At 36.2% G+C, this 16557-nt stretch overlaps 1 protein-coding gene across 7 annotated transcripts in view; it reads left to right on the forward strand.

Annotated features, from left to right (window-relative positions):
- mark3a (MAP/microtubule affinity-regulating kinase 3a) overlaps positions 1 to 12785 on the forward strand; it is a 105964-nt gene extending 93179 nt beyond the window's left edge. For 2 of the 7 annotated variants that reach the window (XM_069916492.1, XM_069916493.1), the window contains 3 exons: positions 514 to 593; positions 8158 to 8202; positions 11285 to 11456. In XM_069916492.1, the coding sequence (XP_069772593.1) occupies positions 514 to 593; positions 8158 to 8202; positions 11285 to 11361 (202 nt within the window). In that variant the 3' untranslated portion in view covers positions 11362 to 11456. Of the gene's footprint in view, positions 1 to 513; positions 594 to 2127; positions 2148 to 8157; positions 8203 to 11284 lie in introns of those variants that run through there. The other 5 variants (XM_069916489.1, XM_069916490.1, XM_069916495.1 and 2 more) reach the window with 4 other exon arrangements.
- The last annotated feature ends 3772 nt before the right edge of the window (positions 12786 to 16557 follow it).

A 16557-nucleotide genomic window follows, 5' to 3' on the forward strand; every position in this document is an offset into this window, starting at 1 on the left:
TTTACAAATTAAGATAAAGAAAGAATTCATATTTCAGCTCGTTTTGATTTCCTCTGGCTATTGCAAGATGGAGTATTAAAAGATGATTTGGTCCAAGTTCTGGATGAAACTGTAGGAAAGTAAAGGCATTCTTGAGCATGGGTAGTTCGTGCAAACTTCTGAGGTTGTCTCCAAAGGCAGCTGTAGAAGCTACAATTTCATTAGTAATTGGATAGATATTGAAAAATATTTATTTAGTGTTGCTGCACTATTTCCCATTCTTACCCCGATCACTTGTATACTTAACATGTCAATTGAAAAATGCTAAAGAGTATTGCAATTTAGAGTGAGAACCCAGATCATCTTTGGTCAGTGATGAGGAATTTGGATTCATTTACCGGTAGTTATTCTAATTTTAAGTTGCTTCACTTGTAGATAACAGGATGGAATCAGCAGTACGTCATGTGCTGATTTCTGTCGGACTGATTAATCTCCATGTACAGTTTAATTCTCCAACATTTTTCCTCTTCTCAGGGTCACTATTGACCCATCAAAACGGCAGACATCGAACAAATCAGTATCTGCAAATACTTCACAAGGATCAAAGACTGTTAGTAAGTCTTCAGTCTCTAAATCTTTCCTCTGCTTATCATTTATTTCTAAAAAAAAATTTCTTAAATACTTACAAGCCCTGATACTTTGTTTAGAATTCCTCTTTTCCAGATCTGAGCTCAGAAATATATTTTCCTCAGTCTAATGCAGGAGCTTAAGATTAGTACATTTAAATGCTTTCCGAATCGTACAGAAATGTTTTGAATGATATTAAAAATTAATACATCAGATTGTGATATTTCAGACCTAAGAACTACCCTATCTGAAATCTGATTAAAAAGCATTGGTATCCTTCTTTGTTCACGTTAGTTGAGGATTGTTAAATACTACCAAATGTGGTTTCTGTGCTGATAAACACCATGCTGAAAGTAAGTGGTTAATTAATCCATTTTATTTTAATATTATTTTGTTGATTGTGAAAGCTAGATCACATTTAAAATATAACTTCAGTACAATAGAACAATTATTTGTTGCATAAGAATTCTGTGATTAAGATAGATTTTAAATATTAATTTGAGGTGACCATCTTTTCATTTTATCTGTTAAAATACTTTTCAATAGCAATATAATGTATGTAATGTGCTCGTAGTGGGAGGAATGCCTTGAGCTTGATTTCTTTTCCCTCCGTTGATGTTTTTGTTTTGAAATGGTGCCATCTATTAATTACCTTGAAGATAGTTGACACAAAATTAACCTGAAGCATTGTATGTAAGGCAGTTAACTATTGTGAACTTAGATACGAGAACTTCAATTACATCACGTTTTTCACATTACGTTATTTTCTGATTTATTTTCTTTCCTGTGTTTATCAGTGGCTATTGTGGAAATTATTTTAGGTAGATTGAATATATAGGATGTACCGAAATTGATAGTTACATTTTTTTGTTTTAAATTTGTAGCTAAGTCTAAATATTAAATTGCACTGCACATTTATTGAACCATTGAGATATTGCTGTAAAGGCATTTTGTTTTCAATGTACCTATAATAGCATTTTTTTTCGTTGAAATTGACAGTAATTGCTATTTTAACAAGGGAAAAAGCACTTACATCTGAATACCCAACTAAGTTGACTATAACCACTCAAGGTTAACCTTTATTCTGCAGAAATGGATTTGACTGCACAGTACCTATTCATTTTTAACAAGTTGAGTGAAAGACTGAAACCCAAATTACAATTCCTAAATGTTGCCATTGTTTTAATCCATCATTTATATATGTTCCATCCCATACATGACCAATTGAAAATCTCATTTTTGCAAAGACATGCCAGTCTGCTCCCTCATTGTTGTGGTGGTAAAACTAGCGGAGGTTTTGGAGAGAAACTAAGTCATCTTTTAACAAAATAGATAAGAGTTCCTCTTTCATCTGCAAATCTACAATCAGAATCCTAGTGATGCAGATTTTGAAATGTACTATTTAGTTCTGCATTATCAATTTCAGAGAAAAAAATGTTAATTAAAATCACTATGTGAGATGACATACTTACCAGTTTAATTGCAGGTTGAATGCAAAATACTTTTTCATCTCCCATATAGGTCTGTAAATATTGCATGCTGTGAGTATATAGTTATATTGAAATACGTTGCCATAAAAACATTTTGGTAGGCTTTGTCTCTCATTTAATAAATCAAAAACTTCAACATTGCTAAAATCAGGTTTACATTAACCTTTTTCATTGTTATGGCAAATCAAGTTTAAGAATGCTTCAGTAGAAGTTTAAAAATATACACCAATATGTTTATTATGATTCCAAATTTGTCACATTTGTTTTATGCCATGATGTTATCTAAACAATATTGGATGCATTAAATCTGTTGTTAAATTTTTGGTTTAAAATCTGTAACCACTGAAATCCAAACACCAAAGTTGAGTTTAGCTCTGGCATGTTTTGATCGGTTTGCCTCTGTGTTCATTTGACATATTGTACTTGAAAGGGGAAGAAATATAGATAAAGCAGGAAAGAAAGGAAGTAGCAAATATTTTTGCATTAAAATGTAATTTATTTTGAAACTTTAGATTCCCTTTTAGAACATAAATGACTTGGCATTTACAACTTAATATATAGTCAAATTAGATTGATAGCACTGCTAAATTTTCTATGTTTCAAATTCAACCTTCAGCATTTTATTTCTGCCGCCTTTAAACAATTATTTATTATTTTAAATGCTTTGACCTTTTTGTAAGTGCTGCTTCTATGTTTTGGAGACTGTTGATTGTGTATAACTTGTAGACTTCTAATGCCCTACCATAATTTCTTAATTGTGTTAGAAGCAATGAGAGATTTCTACTGTCCTAATTTAAAAAAAAATACAAAAACAATGTTCTGAGAATGCTGGACATGTATAATAAAACAAAATGCTGGAAATAATTTATTACAAACAGCACCCGCATGGAGCAAAAATTGTGTTACCAATTCAGGACATTGATTTAACCTTGACATTGATTTGAAATTTTTTAAATATTCAGTTCATTTTAAATATTTGATGGTCTTTGGTTCATTTTAATTAAACTAAATTTCTTAAAATACATTGTAAGAAGTGCCATTCATCTTGGTCTCAAAAGATGTTATAGCCCTTGTCATCGTCAGTGCTATTCCGATACTCAACTCCTATCTCCTTCATTAGAAAACACTTCAGTTCTTTTCAGTAATATTGCCCACTCCTGTTCCTTAGCAGCTGAAACCCACATTCATGTTCTTGACTGCATCAGACATGCATGCTGCTCTAGACGGCCTCCAATCCTCCCCGTCCAAAAAAAGATACAGTATTTGAAACCTGCTTCCTGTGTCACATTTAACAGCATGTCACATTTACCTGTTTTCACTGAAATGTTGATTTCAGTCTTCTATTGACTCATTTAAACTGATTAATCCCGTGTTCGTTTTTGGTTTATTGGATTGCTTCTATTCGTCTTTGGCTCTAGCCTAACCTTGAATTGTCCTTTTGACTTTGGACCCTTGTATTCACCCCCTTAACCCGCTGTTGATATAATTTTATAAAAACCAGCAGGTATCAACCAGCAATTTGACACTTTAAGCCATATATTATTTGGGTGAATATCTAATGTAGCTCTATCTTTCCATAATATTAAAGAATTTTCTGTTTCAATCTACTGGGGGCGTATGGATTTGGCCTACCAAATATCTCCAACATTAACTTTCCATGATTTGTCTTCAAGTCGTCCCACCTGTCATGAGAATAAAGTTTTTTTCAAGTTTCTCGACGTTTTTTTAAAAAAAAAGCTTTTCTATTTTTCCAAGAAAATAACATAATTTTACATTTCTCTTTTCAAATATTTCGTATGACACATATTACTAACTCACATAAACAGGTTATGTGCAGAAGTTATGATCAGAAGTCTTTAAACTGGAATTAAAATAGAAAATGCTGGAAACAAGAAAGTCTGTGGATGCTGGGGTCAAGTGCAATGCAAAAATATGTTGGAGAAATTGAGCAGGGCACAAGCATCTATAGGAAGTAAAGGGTTATGATTGGGGCCTGGGCCCTTCGTCAGGTATAAGCAAAAACAGGCAGGTGTCTGAATAAAAAGGTGGGGGGGGGGAGGAGGAGAGGAGAGAGAAAGGGGCAGGGGAGGAACTTGGCTATCCCACAGAGTCGATCTAGGCAGTAAGTACAATAAGGGATATTAACATCTAGTCCTACATAACATAGTCAGAATGAAGATGCAGAAAAGAGCAGTTGCTGGAATAAAGGGCATTTCTGAGAAAGCTCAGCAAGTCGAGCAGTATTTGTGGAGAGGGGAAAAACTGAGTTACTGAAGAAACGACCAGGGATTGAAAAGCAGCAGAAGTTGAAAATAAGCAAATACAGATAATGTTGGAAATATTCAACGATATAGAAAGGCATTTACACAGAGAGTTCTATAATCCATGAACCCCACAATAATTTGTGGTCTTGTCCTTGAACTTGCAAATTATTTTGTTAAAACAATGCAAGAGGCTCAAGAGAGGTTAGAGTGGGATAGAGAATAGGCGACAGGACAACTGGATAGTATTACACTTATGGACTGCACATAGGTATACTATGAAGCATTTAGTTTCTCCAGAGTAGAGGAGGCCATCTTATGATCACTAAATTCAGTACAGGTCCACTGAATTGGAAGAAGTACAAGCGAATTTCTGCAAGAAGAGAGGATACCTAACGTAATGAGGAAAGGTGAGAGCTGAAATGAAGGAAAAGAAACAAATGAGAATCCTATCAAATTGGAGGGTGGACAGGTAGGATAGGTACCACCATTTGATCTTGTACAACAGAGTCAGGGAAACTGAGAATCGAATTGAGTTTTGGAGGAGATATCAACATAGTTATGAAAGATTCTTGGATTGATTTTTGTTTGCTAACCTCTTCCACGTGATGGATACAGTGAAAATAAGAAAGGGGGATGCAGAAAGAGAAAGTAGGGTGATGGAGGTCTATACAGGAGCAGGAAGCAACAACAATGTGATCATTGATCCAGAAAAATAAGGCAAGAGATGATAGCAGAGTTAGGACTGATCTACATTCCAGAAAGAAATCAGCTTTTTCTAGACTCTTCTGCGCTCCCATGGCTATACTTTTGATTTGGGAAAGCAGGTAAAGTTAACGAATTTGTTGAATAATAAAAAAAACAAGTTCAACTAGGCAAAGGGGAAGTATGGTGATGGAGAAATGCTTGAGCTTTTTTTGAGCTTTTCGAGGAACAAAGACCCAACTACTTTGCTTGTGTGGGGGGGTGGGTCTGGGTGGTGGTGGAACTCTAAGTTGAATTCAGCTATTTAATATGACCCAGCCATTCCCATTCGTGTCAGAAGGGACGGAGTTGGTGTAAGATGAGGGACCACTGCAGATCAGGGAGGGATGAAGTTTTGGCATCACGTGTTAAAGAACTTAAATGGTGAAAGGTAAACAAGCTATCTGAAGATGCTGGGGTCTACAGCAGTATACTAAAGTGCTAGAGAAACTAATCAGGTCATGCAACATCCATGAAAAGCAAAAGGCAGAGATATTTTGGGTCTGAGCCCTTCTTCAGGTGTTCCAAAGTATGGCAGACTCCTGAATAAGGTGGGTGGGGATGAGGAACAGATGCTAATAGGATGTAGGTGGGAGGGGAAAGAAGAGGAAGGAATTGAGGGGTTAAAGGGGGAGAGGGCTGAGAAAGATCACTCTCTAATGGAAGGAAGGGACTGCAGAACTGGAGGGAGGTTATCAGTGGGGTGAGGGAAAGCGAGAGGATGGGGGAGGGGGTTTAAGGATATTGATGCCGTCTGGTTAGAAACTGCCGAGATGGAATATAATGTGTGTTCCGAAACACAAAAGTCTGCAGTCACTGTGATTGTAGTAGAAATGCTGGAGGAACTCAGCAGGTCTCACAGTGTCCTTAGGAGAAAGATAAATAACTGATGATTCAGGCCTAAGCCCTTCAAGTTATGAGTTAAAAAACAGGAAGGTGCCCAAATTAAAAGGCTGGGGAGAAAGAAAGAAAGAGTAGGAGGAGGAGCACAGGCCTGCAGTCAAAGGGCGATAATTGGACATTGATAGGAGGACAGGAGAGGAAGGGTGAGAATTGATCGGGGAGGGGGTGGCTCGGTGAATACAGAGCTGGAGGAAAGGAGTGAGCGGAGAAGGAAAGAGAGAGAGGTAGAGGAAAGGAGAAATAGGGATGGGAAGGGCAAATAGAAACTGAGGAAGTCTGTTAATGTCATCTGCTTGGAGGTGCCCAGATGGAATTGCCCATCTCAAATCCCCACCCCATTCCCACGCTGATATGCACGATCAGAGTGAGACCACCTGCAAATTGGAGGAACAATGTCTGTTATCCTGTCTGTGTACCCTCCAATCAGATGACATTAACATCAACTTCTCCAATTTCTGTTAGCACCCCCACCCCATCCCTATTTCTTTCTTTACCCCTCCCTCCTGCCTTCCCCCTCCTTCTATCTCCTTTCTTGCAGCTAGCATTCACCAAGCCACTCCCTCCCCATGAATTCTCACCTTTCCTCTCCTGTCCTCCTATTCATATCCAATTATCACCTTTTGTCTTTTGGTCTGTATTCCTACCCCAGCTCTTTCTCCGCAGCATTATAATTCAGGTGCCTGTCTGCTTTTTACCCATACACTGAAGGACACAGGCCCAAAACGTCAGTTATATATCTTTACCTGCGAGACCAGTTGAGTTCCCCCAGCATTTTTGTATTTTTATTAATCTGGTGTTTCTCCCAGTTTATGGATGGCCTCAATCTAACATGTATGAGTACATGGTCAGACATGTTAGTGTGGCAATAAGGTATGGAATTGTAGTGGTTGGCCACTGGGAATTCCTTGCTATTGCAGTGGACAGAGCAAAGTTGCTCAATGAAGCATTAAATGGTGAATGTTTATTGACCTGGTACATTAACCCCATTTCACTTGCTCTGTAGGTTCTACCGTCCTGTTGAGTGGTTTAGATTATTTTTTGCTTCCATTTCAGATTTCCACCATTTGCAGTTTATATTTTGTTGTTTTACTCCCTAGCCAGTTCAGATGTAACTCACTTTTTCTCTCCACTGATGCTACCTCACCTGATTTCCTAGCAATTGTCCTTAATATTTTCAGCAACTGCTGTTTTTGCTTCTCAGTCACAGTGTTTTTTTTTTGCTCTCCCCCCCCCCCCCCCTTTCTATTTACAATTTCTCCAAGATAGATCAGCTGTCCTTGCCTAACCTCAATTAATACCAATGAGGATCATCGTTTATTGTTTCCAAAATGTCACAGACATTCCCTCTGCCTCGTAAAGCATGCCTATTTTCTAAATATCCCAATTTTGGTTAGGCATCATGGAAATGAAATGTTAACTGTCTCCCCATTCCATCCAGTATTCTGTTTTTAAATAGCTTTGTGGTCTGTTTGATCCTTCTCTCACTTTTCTATCTAACTGTGTGTTTTCAGGGCATTTAGATACGTAACATCCTGTTCCATTATCAGATTCAGTATTACATTTTTGAAATTGTTAGTGTCCAAACATCAATCCTTGCTCAAAATACTGCTGAACAATCTCAAATTATCCTATTTTTTTTCTCCCAGCTAAACAATGCTGAGTGTATGGTCCACCAATCAATGCCATAAGCTTTAATTTTGTGCATCAGATTTTGTCTTATGAACATTTATCCCTGAAATATAAGTGCACTGTAACAATTATCTCGAAACAAGAAGACACAGGAAACACTGCTAGTTTTGAGGGGTTTCCAAACTGAAATGTCAACTTTGTTTTTCTTTAGCCCTGATACAGCCAGACCTACTGATTATTTCCAGCATTTGCTGCTTTTATTTCAGATTTCCAGTATCTTCTAATTGTGGTAGATTAAAGTTATTTTGTAGCAAGAACTTCAGTTGGTTTATATAAATCAGTTTTACCACTAAAGAAATATAATCATTTTTTAAAGTTTCATTAGTGTGAAAATGCACGTTTTCTGTCTGCATTCCATATGGGGCTCTTTGGTGTAGTCTTGGTATGCAACAGACAAAGTTACACAGGTTTAAGAATTTTCTTCTTCCTTTACTTGCTTGTGCTTTCGGATTGCTTTCATTGAGGGTCCCAACTGAACCTGAGAGAAACTGGAGATTTGAGGGCTCAAGGTGAGAATGCATATGTATTTAGCAAATTTATCACACTACAACTTAAAACTGCCTTTCAAATTGAGTGTGTTTTGATTAATGATAAACCTTTTTGTAAATGTTGATACCTATTATCAAATTGTTGAAAGGTTGACTATTTGGTTTGTAGAATGTGCGATATGAAATTAGAATTGGAAATGTTATCAAAGCCATGACTATGAAAATTTGACATGCCACTGAAATACAGTTGATTAAATCTACATTAAATGGGGACATTTAATTAAATACAAAAAGTTCTTGCATCCCCTTTCAATATTTGGTGCCTAGACTTGTATCTGTCCTAAGTTGACTAGTTAAATGTTGCTTCCATTCATTTGCTAATTCCAACCACAAAGGTCCATTGGACACTAAAATACATAAAAATATATTTAGTTGTTAAAGTAGTCATGTAGTGGTAGTAAGTACTTGTGTGTGGCTGAAGTTTAAGAACAAATGTTTCTACAAACAAAAACGGAACTCCATAGCAAACCCACAGAAGTGCTTGACCCACCAAAGTAAGTTTCTAAACAGAAAAGTATTTCATTCTGCAGTATTAAAAGTCTTTACCTTGATCTTTTTTTAAAAATAGTCAGATGCATAAATAAAATGAGGGAACAAACACTTTCCATACTGGACGTAGGTTAAATTTGTAATGTTAAGCAAACAGGTGAATTGGCTGCATGATGAGCCCATCTTAATTCCAGGGTGACAAAAACCCCAATTATGTAGTTCTCAGTCTGCAAATCTTGAATGTGTCAAAAACCTGAGTGCATTGCAGGTTGGTTAGTGCAGCATTACAATAAGTCTTTCCACCATATTGACACAATTAATTATATATATTCAAAAGAAACTGAAATTTAACCTTATAGCTGTTGAATATTTTAATGACATAAGTACGTATTTATAATTCTACATTAAGGAGAGGAGCAGTTCAAGATTTAAGATTTCTTTATTGTCATGTAATTAAAAACAGTGCATTACACGGAATTTGCTTTAGTCTGCCAAAAGGCAGACAGATTTCCCAGCAGTAGAAATTGCCTGAGGCGCCTCTTTAAGTCAGAGAGAGAGAGAAGCAAAGAGAGTCCCGTCAGAGTCACCGAGTGTCTGTGGATTTGCCTCCAGTGCTGCCACAACCCCTGCAGCTACACAGAATCCACTCCAAACCATTAGCAGCCCAACCTCCAACAAGATCTGGAAACCTTCAGTGCCCTCGGCACCCTCTCGCATCCCGGTTCGAATACCAGTTACAATTTATCCCCCGTCTAATTGTAAGCGTTCATGCAGTAGTCACAAAAAATTGTGACAAAGCACACACAGTAAAGAATTGTACTGCTCAGCATGCTGTTGGAGAATTGTTCCAGGTATCTGCTGTATCCCAACTATGCATCAAACACATGATTTGGCATTGTCTGATAATCAGATAATAATCCATTTTTTGGAGAGTGTAGGGAATATAAGCACGAGTATAAAAATGGCTTTTTTGGTCCTGGGGGGGGGGGGGTGCAGACTATCTTTTGCTTCTGTCTCTCTGACTGTCTTACTGTCTAAGAGACACTTAGGCAATTCCTGCCAGTGGCGAATCTGCCTTGCAGCAGGCAAAAAGAAATTTCATGTAATATGACACTGTTTTATTATTATGATAATAAATTGAATCTTGAAATCATACAAATTAGTACAGAGTCCTAACAGGATCAGCTGAGCTCCACAGCTATTTTTTTATTTTAATTGCTAGCCTGGTTCAGCAAAAGACTTTGAGAGGATGAATTATGACACACATTTACATATGGCTCACTTAATTTGGCAAACATTAGTTTAGATCAACATTTTGCAAGTAAGATGTGCAATTTAAATCAGTTGACCATAGGTATTTGGCCATTGCTCACCTGAGGACGGGTTGTTTGGTTTATGCTAATCAGTTGATTTGCCACATTGACCCCTGGGTGATAAATCCAAAACTAAGTGTCACAGTCTCCAAATAAGGATTAGACCATTTATATTTGACCCAGATCGGTTGTTTTCCATATTTGGGGAAATCAAGGGGTAGTATTCCCATGGGTATATCTGCTTCTGTATCATGCATTCTGAAGCAAATAACTTGAGGTCTAAAGAATCTTAAACTGCCACTGAGTTTCTGTGCATTTCAGATACCCAATCAAAAATTATTTTAGAAATCAAATTGTGATTGAATTTTTAATTGTAATCCTGATTTCACTGATGAATTTTTAACTAAATTTAGCATGTGTTGTGCTTTTGTGATTGATTACCAAATAATGGACCCGTTGCTCCACCTTCTGGACACAGAACAAACAACAAGTGCATCTGAATGTCCATTTTTTCTTATCATTTTCTTTATACCTGTTGAAATATATTTTTGAAAATGTACATTAATCACAAACACATCAGAATTTGAATGTTGTCATGCAAAACTAAATTATTTTCATTTTTGAGGTATAAATGAAATATTTGGAATTGCAATTAACATTTGTTTGCCACTGTAGTTTGTTGCCCTTTAATATGCATTGTTTTCATGGAAAAAATTTCAGTGCATTTGTGATTCCATAGTTAAATTTCCTCAATTTTAATGATAGGAGATGCAAGGAGTATTCGTGTTCCTTCAGGCAAACAAACCATTTTGTTTTTTTAAAACAAAAATTCCCAGAGATCTCATGTATATGCTTCAACTTTCTATTACAAGGCTGAAGATGCACTTTGTGGTACATGAAGTTGTACAAGTGATTTGAAGCTAGCAGTTAGGAGTGATATGAGCAACTTTCTTTTCTTCTTGTGAGTTGGATCATGATTCCAGATATGCTGCCATTAAGGCATTATTATGCAAATATAACAGCACAAAATAGCTTTAAATGAATATGGTTACAATTCAATTAATTATTGCAACATTTCATAGCTTAAGAAATGAGAGAGGGCTGCAAAATTAATTTGGTTTCTATTTGATCCATTTTTATTGACGTATTTAGATTTTTTATAAAAATGAAGGAAAGGAGTGGGAGCAACACAATGTAACACTGTATTCTAATGTTTTGTTGCCCAATCTTGTTTTCTGCAGTCGCAATGTATCTGGGGATCAAAAAGACGAAATCAAAGAAGCAAAACCCCGTTCACTTAGATTTACCTGGAGTATGAAAACGACCAGCTCCATGGATCCCAATGACATGATGAGGGAGATCAGAAAGGTTCTTGATGCAAACAATTGTGATTATGAACAACGAGAGCGTTTCTTACTCTTCTGTGTCCACGGCGATGGACATGCAGAAAATCTTGTTCAATGGGAGATGGAGGTTTGCAAACTGCCAAGACTTTCACTTAACGGAGTTCGATTTAAGCGAATATCAGGAACATCTATAGCTTTCAAAAACATTGCTTCCAAAATTGCCAACGAATTAAGGCTGTAAAATATGGTCAAGCTATAATTTCTGAAATAACATTTTCATGAGTGTTTTTTTTCTGAACACTGGTGAAAATTTACTGAAGAAAATGTATAGGATAATGCTTATGCAATAACTGTAACTTCAGATCATGGTATTATAAGGCAGCAGAAATTCTCATGGATGGGATTGTGGGTGGGGGGAGTGAATACATTTTTGTTTTAATAAGTACACTACAGCCTACAGATTCTTCTATCTGAACAGTTTGCCCCTTCATCTCATTTACTTAAAATGTTTGTTATTAGGTTAGAGTCAGTAACCCGTGAAATAAAATGAAATTCTATGTAAGTATGATCCCTGTATTTATAAAAAAAAGGGTTTTTTAAAAAAAATCCAGTTGCAATACAGTTGAATGTGGGACATGGAGATACTCATGCTTTCTCTCCTGCATACCTTCTCCATTGGTACTGATTCAGGTGCTTAGAATGATAATGAATTGTAAGAAACAAATAAACTCATTTTTCATCATTTGTCTTCATTGACCTTCAGGCAGTTGAGCTGTTTGTAGTATTTTCATAAAACAATATGTTACAAAATAAGCAATATCTGCGAATGGAAGAAAATGCCAGCTGTTTCACACCTTATTAATTACCTGTGTTAAACCAGGAGTGCTGTGATTTGGAAATGATTTGAGTACTGTAGATCACATGCTAAACTACACTTGGGTCTTCTCTACTGTTGTAAATATCACCATCTAAGACGGTTCCTTGATCAGTTAGGGCATCAATAATATTATTGTTTTGATTTCTTTATAACAAAGCTTAGATTGGAAGCAATTTTGTTCTGCCATTTTTTATTTAGCTGTAATTATTGTTAATACTAAAAATGATCTGTCCTCTACACCTACTAGCTCAATAAAAATGTTTGAGTTTGTAATTTAACACTTGGGCACTATGGGACAATAGTGACTTAAGTATGTATTTTGTTTTCCTTTCCAGCTGTCAGCATTGTCCTTTGGAATGTAAATAATATAACTTAGTTTTGCGGACAGCATCATATTGTTATACAGTTTGTTTTCCTTTTTATAATGTTCTGTAATGAGCCAGGAGTTATGAAATCAATGTATGTTGTCAGCATTTAAAGTTCACTGATCTCTTCATTAAAGGAACAAACAAAAATATACATCTGCAATCTCACATATGAATTAATCACTGGCAAAGTATGCACATAAATATATAATTTTATCAGTGAATTAGGTGTATATACTTAATTCCAGGTTTTTTTTTGCACAAAATGTTTTTCTTCAAAACGTACCAGGGATGTAGGTTAATTGGGCGGCACGGACTTGTTGCCCTGTTACTGTGCTGGATGTCTAAATTTAATTTTTTTTTAAAAAGTAGATCTATAGAAAAACATTGCTAATTGTCCTACTGTTAAGAAAGAGCATAAGTGCACATTTTAAACAGATGTTCATTCCTATTTAAATTTTTATCACTCACTTTTGAAATCTGCCTGACCACAAAATTAATTTTTATAGACATCTAATAGCAGGAAGCACACACTACTTTTCAACAGATTTTGGTAATGTGGTCACAATTATAAGTATGTCATGTACCCATGTAGTTCCCCACTTGCCTTGAATTTTTTTTCTGTAGAAAAGGATCCTGTCATTTTGAGCACTTTTGAAATCCTTTGCATCTAATTATAATTTGGATACATACTCCGTAATTTCCTTTTTAAATGTGAAAAAGAATGCTGTCTGCTGAAACTGAAGCCTTACAGAACCAATGATTATGTGATTCTCGAATGTTTCCATTATCTTCCTGCAGGGTGTAGCCCTTTTATTTGTGTCCAAAGTCTGTATTTTCCTTGGCGAATGAGAACAAAGTAAGTAATTACCAAAATAAATGTGATGAGAAGGCAAATGCTTGCATTTGTGTAGGAAGGCATATAAAGCTAAAATTCTCTCAACCAAATGAATCCTTACTATCAGATCCACTGTCAAGATAACCTTGCATCATCTCTGTTTAAAGAAAAATCTTCTGAAAGTATTCTGTTTTGTCCCTTTACTAAATAAGATGTTCGTTGGCATATTCATTTCAATCCAAACAAATACAATATCTGATCCACAGTTTTATTCTTCAATTTAAATTATTGCAAATTAGTTTTCTTGCTGCTCAACCCCTTGATCCTTTTATAACCCATTGTTTTAGCGAGAGGTTATTTTAAATTTTCCTAGAGGGAAAAACAAGACCTCCCAGTTGCATATATAGAAGATAGGCTTATCCTCTAATTTCAATGACTATCAATGTGTTAACCATATACAGCACAGAACAGGCCAGTTTGGCCCTACTAGTCCATGCCGGAACAAATCCCCAACCTCCTAGTCCCACTGACCAGCACCTGGTCCATACCCCTCCAATCCTCTCCCTCCATGTAATTATCCAGTCTTTCCTTAAATGTAAATAACTCTTATGTGATATCCAATGTGTGCCACTAAGAGCATTTTAAAGAGTTCCTCTGGAGAACAGTATCTTAATCCTGACCTTTCAAGTTAACAATTGTATACTGAAAGTATACTGCCTGTCCCGCATCGGACTGGTCAGCCACAAACGAGCCTGCAGCTGACGTGGACTTTTTACCCCCTCCATAAATCTTCGTCCGCGAAGCCAAGCCAAAGAAAGACTGAAAGTAGAAAATGCTGAAAATAATCAGCCAGTCAAGCATCATCTGTGGAGTAAGAAACCAAATTAATGCTTTGGTTCCAAGTGTCTTTGTCAAAGCTGAAGACAAAAAGTTGCTTTTCAGTAAGACGGAGGGAGTAGGGGAGAGAAGGATAGGACAAAGGGAGTATCTCTAAAAGATAAACTAAATGGGTTCATGCAACAGTTGAAGGTTACATTTTGTGATGTGCTACCAATGGCAATGCTATAGGATATGCCACAATGCCAGGCTCTACTAATGGGAGAGAGAACGCAGAGTGAAAATTCACAGCTGGGCAACAGAAAGAACAGGGTATTTAAAATTGGATAATTCAAAAGTTGCAACCTGCTCATTATTGTAGAGGAGAAGTAATGATTCATAAAAAAGGAATATATTTTAGAGGGGCTTGTGCTATACATTTACTGTACATCCCTTGGCATAATAGCTGACCCTTATGCCTACAACTCTTCCAAGTAACACTGTAAGAAGCTGAAACAAGAGTGTTCATAACTTTAAAAATTATTTTAATATTTGTTCTGTAGAATAAAACTTTTGGTTAAACATGTCTCTAAAATTATCAATAACAAGCTGCATCTGCATACCCTATTCTTTACCTGATTGGGTTAATAGATTTTAAAGCTTGTACAACAAATGTTGCGAGAATGAAGCACGAAAGTCTGCAGGTGCTGTGATTATAGTAAAAACAAACCAAAATGCTGGAGGAACTTGGCCAATCTTGCAACATCCATAGGAGATAAAGATGCTGTATATTTTGGCGTATAAGATGACCTTCAGATAAGAAGAGTCCCAATTTCAGCCTGAATTTCATGGTTTTATTATATCGGGTGTGTAAGATGACCCCGCCCCCCAAAAAATGCATGTCTTAACCAAGTCGATGTCGCGTTGACTGAGCTCTTGAGCATGGCCGGAAGGTATTCTTTGCCCAATGAACTTTTGAGTGATCAGTTGATTCTTTTAATGTTTAATGTTGTTCCCTTGTTAAATTTCCATTCTATTCTGGTCACAAAACATGTTTGCTTTTCAATTGTGCTTACTTCAAGATAAGAGTCCATAGTATTAGAAAAGTATATTAGCTCAGATAGAAAAATTTTATGGGGTTCCAGTTGCTATTACAATAGAACAATTGTGACTATAAGAGGGTGAAGAAAAATTACAAGGATGTTACAGGGATTGGAGGGCTTGTTATCAGGAGAGACTGGATAGGCTAGGATTGTTTTCCTTAAAACTAAGGAGGCTAAAGGTATGTAAAATCAGCCAGCAGAAATGGTAGATATTTGGTACAATTGCAATATTTAAAAGAAGTTTGGACAGGTACGCAGATCAAGGTTTTGAGGGATATGGCCAAATACATGCAAATGAGACTAGCTCAGGAAGACACATTCGACAGTGTTTCCAAGATATCCAGTTTTATCTCTGATAGGAAAAGAAATATAATGTTTAAGTGATAATAGATTACAAGCTCTGCTGTATAAAAGGCCCCAGGTGACTTTATACTCAAAATGCAAAATTAGCATTCAGATCAAGCAAGTAATTCTAAAGGCAAATTAAATGTTAGTTTTTATTGTGATGAAGACTCTTACTACACTGTCCTGGGCTTTGGGATGCTGCATACAGTTTTTAAGGAAAGAAATGATTGTATTGGAAGCAATTCAGATAAAGTTTATTAGGTTTGTTTTAAAAGGATTTTCTTTTGAGGAGTAATTGAGTATGTGTGACCTATACTTGATGGAGTTAGAAGAGGTGATCTTATTGGAGCCTGCACCTATTTCTTATCTAAAATGATTTGCTCTCACAACTTTGATCCAGGTTTTGCTGTTCTAGTAAAAATGAAGCTATCAATGGCCCATATTATTACTACATATAACTTTAATATCCATTAACTTCCTATGGAGAGTTCAGCAATTCTTTAGAACCTCCTGTTAGAGAAGCTATTTTCCTCCACTATTATATGCTGTAAAAATTCCCTGCAATAATCTCTCCACTCGGTTGGTGATTTTGCATGAATGATGGCTGCATTTAAAACCTAAGTTTTCATGGCTTCTAGTAATTTCTCTGGCCTTACAATTTGTGTATAATCTCATGCTGTCAGAAGATTAATGTTGCAGATTTTTTTGTAGTTTCTGTCATTTATTTAAATGTAATTTGCTTTGGATTTTCTGATTTGGACTCTTGTGTAGCTTCTTCAATCTGATTGGTTGAAGAGCCTTGCTGCTGTTTCTTTCCTCCTGCA

This window comes from Narcine bancroftii, chromosome 2 (assembly GCF_036971445.1).
Source record: "Narcine bancroftii isolate sNarBan1 chromosome 2, sNarBan1.hap1, whole genome shotgun sequence".
Taxonomy (NCBI): Eukaryota; Metazoa; Chordata; class Chondrichthyes; order Torpediniformes; family Narcinidae; genus Narcine; species Narcine bancroftii.